This window comes from Corvus kubaryi, unplaced genomic scaffold, assembly GCF_017639235.1.
Source record: "Corvus kubaryi isolate FWS band 111438036 unplaced genomic scaffold, C.kubaryi_AGA036_p1.0 62154, whole genome shotgun sequence".
Classification (NCBI taxonomy): Eukaryota; Metazoa; Chordata; class Aves; order Passeriformes; family Corvidae; genus Corvus; species Corvus kubaryi.
The window spans coordinates 840-9,353 of record NW_024581441.1 but is presented as its reverse complement, the minus strand read 5'-3'; the positions used below and the strand labels follow the sequence as shown (position 1 = coordinate 9,353).

Here is an 8,514-nt window from a genome sequence, read left to right as displayed (position 1 = left end):
CCCATGGTGTCCCCAGCCCGTCCCGGTCCGCTCCCGGTGCCGCCGTTCCGCGCACGCGCACTGCGGCCGCGCGCAGGGGGGACACGGCAGCAGCACCGGGCTGCGCCACTGCGCGTGCGCGCGCGGCCCCGCCCCTCCCTGCCCGCGCGGCGGCGCGCGCGCCCCCCGGCGGCCGGGAGTGGCACTGCAACGTCCCCGCCGCACGGAGCGCCCTCTGGCGGCCGGGACAGGAACAGCGCGGGGACGGGACCCCCGCACCCGGCCCCGGCACCGACCCCGGGACCCCCCCCGGCAGCACCGCCGGTACCAGTGCCACGCTCATCCTGCCCGCAGCCCACCCCAGGCGCCTCTCCCCGAGCGTCGCCCGTCGGGGGATGCCCGCGTGTGCGGTGAGAGCATCTCCGCGCCGACCCCCGCCACCGGTGCCGCCCCTCCGGTGCCTCCACCGCCCCCCGGTGCCGGCGGGGCGGGCGCCGTCGAGCATGCGCGCCGCCACCCCCCGCCCTCCCCCCCGGCTCCGCCGCTCCCTGCAACACACCGGGGCGATCGCGGCCGCCGCTGCTGCCGCTGCCGCCGCAGGCACGGGCGCGGGGAGCGGAGCCATGGCCGAGGGCGAGGACCTGCAGACCTTCACCTCCATCATGGACGCGCTCGTCCGCATCAGCGTGAGCGGCCGCGGTGGCGGCGGGGGGGCGGACAGGGGTCCTCCGGGACCGGGTCGCCGTGGCAACGCGGCGGGGACGGAGGGGGGAGGGCGATGCCCTTGAGGGGTGGGCGGGCAGCGGACCCGCACCCCAACTCACCGCAGCGACCTCCGGGGAGGGCCTCATCGAGACCCCCCCACACCGAGCCACGGTCGAGCCGGGAGCACCGGGTGCAGAGGGGGCGGCCCCATCCCGGCCCCGATCTTGGTGCCTAGCCCGGTCCTGGCGCTGGTTCCAGTGCTGGGCCCAATCTGGGCTCTGCTGTGGGTCCAGCCCCAGTCCCCATCCCAGCCTCCATCTCCACCCTGGCCCCCATCTCCCTCTCCATCCCAGTTCCAATCCCAGCACCCATCCCAGTCCCCATCCCCATTCCAGCCCTGGGTCCCATCCTGGCACTGTTCCCAGTGCTGGACCTCATCCCCATCCCAGCCACCATTCCCATCCCAGCCCTGGGCCCCATCCTGGTGCTGATCCCAGTGGTGGCCGCCATCCCCATTCCACTGCCAGTCCTGATACTGGCCTGATCCTGGCCCTGCTCTGGGCCCAGCCCCAATCCCATCCCCATCCCAGGCCTGAGTCCTATCCGGGTTCTGATCCCGGTGCTGGTTCTGATTCTGACCATGCTGCTGGTCCCAGGCCTGATCCTGGCCTGATTCTGGCCCTGGTGCTCATCCTCGCCCCCAGCCCCAGTCCTGATACTGGTCCTGGCTCTGGTTCTGTTCCCAGGCCCGATCCTGACCCTGCTGTGATCCCAGCCTCAGCCCCCAGCCCCATCCCTGTGCTGGTCCCAGTGCTGATCCTGATCCTGACCATGCTGCTGGTCCTGGTGCCAGTGCTGGCCCCAGTCCTGGTCGTGGTGTGGCCCCAGTTCCCATCCCCAGTCCAGCCCTGGGCTTCATCCTGGTGCTGGCCCTGGTGCTGTTCCTGATACTGCTCCCAGGCCTGATCCTGGCGCTGCTGCTGATCCCAGCTCCATTCCTCATCGCAGTGGCAGCCCTGATCCTCATCCTGGTGCTGGTCCTAGTGTTTGTCCTCATCCTGTCCGTCTTGCTGGTCCCAGGCCTCATCATTGTCCTGATGATGGTCCCAGTCCTTGTCTCCATCCCAGCCTGGGTCCCAGTACTGGTCGTGGTCCTGATACTGATCCTGGCCCTGGTGCTGGTCCCAGCCTGATCCCGGTCCTGATGCTGATCCCAGGCCCTGATCCCAGTCCTGATACTGATCCTGGCCCTGGTGCTGGTCCCAGGCTTATCCCGGTCCTGATGCCGATCCCAGGCCCTGATCCCAGTCCTGATGCTGATCCTGGTCCTCGTGCTGGTCCCAGCCCTGATGCTGATCTTGGCCCTGGTGCTGGTCCTGGCCCTGGTGCTGGTCCCATCTGGTCTCGGCCCTGTTCTGCCGCCGGCGGGTGACACTCCCGCTCTCTCCGCAGACCAGCATGAAGAACATGGAGCGGGAGCTGGTGTGCCCAGTGTGCAAGGAGATGTACAAGCAGCCTCTGGCACTGCCCTGTACCCACAACGTGTGCCACGTGTGTGCCAGCGAGGTGCTACTGCAGCACGGCCACCTGTGCTGCGACCCCACCTCCGAGCCCACCTCGCCTGCAGCTACCCCGTCCACCCGCAGCCCCCGCCTGGGCCGCCGGGCTGTCCCCAAACCCGACCGGCTCGACCGCCTCCTTAAGTCAGGTGGGGCTGGAGAGGACAGCAGAAGGGACAGGGGCAACAGAGGGGATGGGGATGGCTGGAGACGACAGGGGTGGCTGAGGGGATGGGGACAGGGATGGCTGGAGGGGTTGGGGACAGCTGGAGGGGGTGGGGATGGCTGGAGGGGACCGAGATGGCTGAAGGAGAGGGGGATGGCTGGAGGGGACAGGGATGGATGGTTGGAGGGGATAGAAATGGTTGGGGGAGATGGGGACAGCAGAAGGGACAAGAATGGCTGGAGAGGACAGGGGTGGCTGGAGCGGATGAGGACAGAGATGGCTGGAGGAAACAGGATGGAGGGAGGGGAGGGAGATGGCTGGAGGGGATGGCAGAGGGAATAGGAACAGCAGAGGGGATGAGGATGGCTGGAGAGGATGGGGACAGGGATAATTGGAGGGGTTGGGAACAGGGGCAGCTGGAAGGGATGGAGATGGGGATGGGGACAGCACATCAGGAGGGCTGAGGGACTCTGGCCTCATGCCCTGCTGACCCCCTCCCTGCCTCCCTCCCACAGGCTTTGGCACCTACCCAGGGCGCAAGCGGGGTGCTGTGCACCCCCAGACCGTCAGCTTCCCGTGCCCCGCCTGCCAGCGGGACGTGGACCTGGGCGAGCGGGGCCTGGGCAGCCTCTTCCGCAACCTGACGCTGGAGCGGGTGGTGGAGCGGTACCGGCAGACCATCAACATCAGCGCGGCCATCATGTGCCAGTTCTGCAAGCCCCCGCAGCTGGAGGCCACCAAGGGCTGCACAGAGTGCAAGTCCAGCTTCTGCAATGAGTGCTTCAAGCTCTACCACCCCTGGGGCACCCAGAAAGCCCAGCACGAGCCCACCCCCCCCACCCTCACCTTCCGCCCCAAGGTACAGCCTCCCTGTGGGTCCTCCTGCCCCGATGGGGGATTAAGGCTGAGAGAATGGGGTTTGTTCAGCCTGGAGAGAAGAAGCTTTGGGGTTACCAGATTGTGGCCTTCTAGTATCTGAAGGGAGCTTTTGGAAAGGTGGGGCCAGAATATTTACAAGGGCCTGGAATGACAGGACAAAGGGCAGTGAGTTCAAACTGAAAGAGTAAGTTTAGGTTAGATATTAGGAAAAAATTCTTATAGTGAGGGTGGTGTGGCACTGGAACAAGTTGCCCGTGGAAGTTGTGAATGCCCCATCCCTGGAAGTGTTCAAGGCCAGGGTGGGGCTCTGAGCAACGGGGTCGAGTTGAGGATGTCCCTGCTCATGTCAGGCGGGTTGGAACAAGATGATCTTCAAGGTCCCCTTCCACCCCAAACCATTCCATGATTCTAAGATTTGGGGGTGCAGGGGTGGGACTCTGCAGGGCTGGAGCGGGGTGAAGAACCCCGCTGAGCCCCGCTGTGCCCGCGCAGGGGCTGATGTGCCCGGAGCACAAGGAGGAGGTGACTCACTACTGCAAGACCTGCCAGCGGCTGGTGTGCCAGCTCTGCCGTGTGCGCCGCACCCACACCAGCCACAAGATCACCCCGGTGCTCAGCGCCTACCAAGCCCTCAGGGTAAGGGCTGCTGGGGCCGGGCTGGGGCCCTGTGGGGAATTGGGGGCACCGCAGAGCCCCGGTGCAGATGGGGGGTGTGGGGCGGGGTCTGCCGGCACCACGTCTCATCACCTTCCTGCAGGAGAAGCTGACGAAGAGCCTCGCCTACATCCTGAGCAGCCAGGACACGGTGCAGACCCAGATTGCCGAGCTGGAGGAGACAGTGAAGCACACGGAGGTAGGGGCAGAGGGCGCCCGTCTGTCCCTGAGCTGTCCCTAGGTGGCAGAGCCAGCCCAGTCCCCTCTGGTCCCAGGACATGCCACACACTGACCCTGCCACGTCTGTGCCCGGCAGGTGAACGGCTCACAGGCCAAGGAAGAGGTGTCACAGCTGATCCAGGGGCTCTGTGCCATGCTGGAGGAGAAGCGGGCCACCCTGCTGCAGGCCATCGAGGAGTGCCAGCAGGAGCGGCTGGCCAGCCTGCACGGCCAGATCCGGGAGCACCAGGCCATGCTGGAGAACTCGGGCATGGTGGGCTATGCTCAGGAGGTGCTGAAGGAGACTGACCACCCCTGCTTTGTCCAGGCTGCCAAGCAGCTGCACAACAGGTGCTGGGCTGCGGGCACGGGGCTGTTGGGGGGGTCAGGGCCCTCTGGTGCCCGAAGCGTCCCCGTGACATCCCCTCTCTCCTGCGCTGCAGGATCCTCAGGGCCACCGATTCGCTGCAGAGCTTCCGTCCTGCAGCCAACGCCTCCTTCAGCCACTTCCAGCTGGATGTCAGCAGGGAGCTGAAGCTGCTCACCGACCTGGCCTTCATCCGAGGTAAAGGCAGCGGCACCCGGGCACCGGCTGTGCCCCGTGCCGAGGCGCAGCCCCCGCGGGCAGAGCGGGTCCCTCCCCGCCTCGGAGCTCCAGCTCAGCCGCGGCTGCCCAGGGCCACGCTCGGGCAGGCGCTCGCGGATCTGCCGGTGCCCCCTCCCCGTCAGGGACAGCCCCCGCCCCAGCAGCCCCCAGAGATATCCCTGCCCTGCCCTGTGCCAGGGCATCCGGGCCAGAGGCAGACAGGCAGGGCCGTGGTGCCAGGTGAGGGCAGCAGGAGTGCCGGAGGGTGAGTACGGAGCTGCCCCACTGCCGGGCAGGCGCTTCCCGCAGGGCAGGAGCCGCGGGGCCCTGCCGGACCCGCTGGCGACACGTTTCAGACCTGCTTCTACCTCTCTTTGTTTATAGGCTGCGGCCGCTGCCGAGGCGTCACCGAAGTAACTGAGGCAAGTCACACCCCTGCCCCAGAGCCGCCCCGCTCTCTCTTCCCATCCCTCCATCCCTCCATCCCGCTCCCACCCCGGCCCCGCTCCGCCGCCATCCTCCATCCCCGTCCTGCCCGCCGGCGCTGGCAGCCGGTGGCTCTGCCTCCTCCATCTGCCGCCGCTCCTCCTGCCCTCCCACCCCCTCGCACTCCATTTCCGTCCCCATCCTCGCCCCATTTCCATCCTCCTCTCGCCCCATTTCCATCCCACTCCTTGCTCCATTTCCATCCCCTTCCTTGCCCCATTTCTGCCCCCCTCTCACCCCATTTCCGTACCCTCTCGCCCTCTTTCTATCCCCTTCCTCACTCCATTTCTGTTCCACTGTCACCCCACTTCTGTCCATATCCTCACCCACTTCTGCCCCATTCATCACCCCATTTTCTCCCCCCTCCTCATCCCATTTCCACTCTCTCTTGCCCCATTTCAACCCCATCCTTGCCCTATTTCCACTTCCTTCTCACCCCATTTCCATTCCCCCGCTTTCCATTTCCGTCCCAGTCTCACCCCATTTCTCACTCCATTTTCATTCTCTCCTTGCTCCATTTCCACCCCTCTCCTTGTTCGATTTTCTTCTCTCTCATCCCATTTCCATCCCCTTCCTTGCCCCATATCTGTTCCCCCTTCACCCCATTTATGTCCACATTCTTGCCCCATTTATGTTCTTCTCTGCACCCCATTTCTGTCCCACTGTCACCCTATTTCCATCCTCTTCCTCACTCCATTTCCACTCCTCTCCTTGTCCCATTTCTTTCCCCCTTTGCCCTGTTCCCATCTGCCTCCTTGCCCCATTTCTGTCCCTTCCTGCATCCCATTCCCACTTTGTCCTTGCCCCATTGTTGCCCCATTTCCATTCTCCCTCTTTCTGTATTTCCATCCTACTCTCACCCCATTTCTTTCCTCTTCCTCTCCCCATTTCCATCCCTCTCCTTGCCCCTTTTCTACCTCCCTCCTCATCCTGTTTCCTTTCTCTTCCTTGCCCCATTCCCATCTTCCCCTTACCCTTCTCCCACCCGCCATCCCCTCATCTCTCCTTCCCACCCTGCCTCTGTTCCTGCCAGTACCTTCTACCACCCTCCATCCCCATCTCCTCCTCCTCCTCTTCCTCCTCCTCTTCCGCTGCCTCCACTCTCTCTTTCTCTCTCTCTCTCTCCTCCCTCCCGACTTGCACTCAGCCTGTCTGGTCCCTGGAGCCCCACAGCAGCAGCTCCTCTGTCCCCCTGACTCTCGCTCTCCTCCGGTGCCGACACACGGTCTCCGCAGTCAGACCCCTCTAGACTCTGCTGGTTGTGCGTCCGTCAGTCCGTCCGGAATCCCGGAATGCCCCCTCCCTGCGTCCGGCCGCCTCCCCGCCTGCGGGGCAGGGGATGCTGCCTGATGCCCGCCGCTGCCTCTCCCCGCAGCGCCCGAGGCCCCCGTCATCGACACGCAGCGCACCTACACCTACGACCAGATCTTCCTGTGCTGGCGGCTGCCGCAGCACTCGCCGCCCGCCTGGCACTACACGGTGGAGTTCCGCAAGACCGACACCAAGGCCAAGGGGCTGAAGCTGTGGCAGCGGCGGGAGGAGGTGCGGGGCACCTGCGCCCTCGTCGAGTACCTGGACACCGACAGCGTCTACGTGCTCCGGGTGAAGGGCTACAACAAGGCGGGCTTCGGGGACTACAGCGAGGACATCTACCTGCACACACCACCTGCCCCGGGTGAGAGGGGATGCGGGCTTGGGTCACCCCAGAGTGCCCCGCTGTGCTGTACTGCTCACCCTCCTCTTACTCTCTTCCCCGCAGTCCTCAACTTCTTCCTGGACAACCGCTGGGGCTTCAACCGGGACCGGCTGGCCATCAGCAAGGACCAGCGCGCGGTGCGCAGCGTCCCCGGCATCCCCATGCTCTTCGCGGCCGAGCGCCTGATGACCAGCTGCCACCTGTCCATCGACCTGGTCATCGGCGACGTGGCCATCACGCAGGGCAAGAGCTACTGGGCCTGCTGCGTGGACCCCAGCTCCTACCTGGTGAAGGTGGGCGTGGGGCTGGAGAGCAAACTGCAGGAGTGGTTCCAGGTGCCACAGGACGTGGTGAGCCCCAGGTGAGCGGGGTGGTTTGGGGGTGCAGGGTGTCCTCTGCCTGTTCCTGCCTCCCCAGCGGGCACTGGGGTGTGAGGGGAGCTCCAGCCTGTCCTGTGGGTGTTGGCACCACGACTCACCTGTCCCCCCTCCGCAGGTACGACCCCGACAGTGGCCACGACAGTGGGGCAGAGGACACAACAGTGGAGGCACCTCCTCCCTACGCCTTCCTCACCATCGGCATGGGCAAGATCCTGCTGTCACACGGCTCAGCCCTCACGTCCCGCGACCCCAACGGCTGCACCGTGCCCTTGCCCCCGCGCATCGGCATCTGCCTGGACTACGAGCAGGGCAAGGTGAGCTTCTACGACGCCGTCTCCTTCCGTGAGCTCTGGGAGTGCGGCGTGGACTGCTCGGGGCCCGTCTGCCCTGCCTTCTGCTTCATCGGAGGGGGGGCCCTGCACCTCCAGGAGCTGGTGGCCAACAAGCAGGAGCGGAAAGTGACCATCGGGAACTTCGCCAAGCTGGACTGATCCGTGCCCACGCTGCCCGTACGCCACCGGCTCTGCCCCCCGGGCACCCCGCGAGTGCCAGGGCCTGGGGGGACACAAGTGGGCAGGGAGCAGAGCATAGAAGGGGTGGCCCCGGCCCTGCCACCACTGGGGACAGGCCAGGTGTTTGTTTTGTGGGATGGGGGGGACGGGGACAGCTTTGCCGTCCCCTCCTCACCCTGTCCGCCTGCCCCTAGCTCCAGCTCAGCCCGAGGCTGCTCTGGGCTGGGGCTGTGGGCAGGGCTGGCAGAGGGTCAGCCCTAGAGATGGGTCAGGGAGGGGGACGGGGCTGCGCAGGGAGGGGGGTGGAAAGTGACAGTGGGGTGACAGTGGAGGGGAGAGACTGGGTGCTGGTTGGGGTGGGGGAGGCAGCTGGGGCGGGGGAGAGGGCGGGGGGGAGGCTGGGCTGGAACAAGGTGTGAAGATGTTTTGTAAAATGGCTCGTTTTCAATGTGGATCATCTGGCTGCAGCCAGGCACCGCCCCTGGGCACAGCCACCGTGGGGTCCCTCCCGTGGGCTGCTGGGCACCTCAGTGCCCCCTGCTCTGCCCTGTCCTTGGGCAGCAACGTGCCTGGCCAGCCCTGCCCGTGCCCCGCCTGCACGTGCTCTGAGGGCCACGCTTGGCTCCCGTTACACCGCTCGGTGCCAAACTGCGCCCAGCCGGGGGGGGCTGGGGCTGCGGGGTCCGGATCCGA

General features: G+C 66.0%; 2 protein-coding genes across 2 annotated transcripts in view; one reads left to right on the top strand and one right to left on the bottom strand.

The window, feature by feature from the left end:
• Positions 1 to 100, bottom strand: part of LOC121672435 (keratinocyte-associated protein 2) — a 2,201-nt gene extending 2,101 nt beyond the window's left edge. The window contains exon 1 of the mRNA XM_042045078.1: positions 3 to 100. Within this exon, the coding sequence (XP_041901012.1) occupies positions 3 to 5 (3 nt within the window). The 5' untranslated portion in view covers positions 6 to 100. The remainder of the gene's footprint in view (positions 1 to 2) is intronic.
• Positions 101 to 504: 404 nt separating this feature from the next.
• LOC121672437 (tripartite motif-containing protein 46-like) lies at positions 505 to 8,116 on the top strand. The gene is made up of 10 exons (XM_042045080.1): positions 505 to 665; positions 2,137 to 2,392; positions 2,925 to 3,268; positions 3,781 to 3,924; positions 4,046 to 4,141; positions 4,259 to 4,512; positions 4,605 to 4,726; positions 6,609 to 6,908; positions 6,993 to 7,290; positions 7,425 to 8,116. The coding sequence occupies exons 1-10, from the start codon at positions 603 to 605 to the stop codon at positions 7,798 to 7,800; spliced, it is 2,253 nt and encodes a 750-aa protein (XP_041901014.1). The 5' UTR covers positions 505 to 602; the 3' UTR covers positions 7,801 to 8,116.
• Positions 8,117 to 8,514: the final 398 nt, after the last annotated feature.

Coding starts and splice junctions, on each gene's coding strand:
- LOC121672437 (XM_042045080.1), top strand. CDS start 603: ATGGCCGAGGGCGAGGACCTGCAGACCTTCACCTCCATCATGGACGCG. Junction 666..2,136: donor ACGCGCTCGTCCGCATCAGC/GTGAGCGGCCGC, acceptor CTCTCTCCGCAG/ACCAGCATGAAGAACATGGA. Junction 4,142..4,258: donor AGACAGTGAAGCACACGGAG/GTAGGGGCAGAG, acceptor TGTGCCCGGCAG/GTGAACGGCTCACAGGCCAA.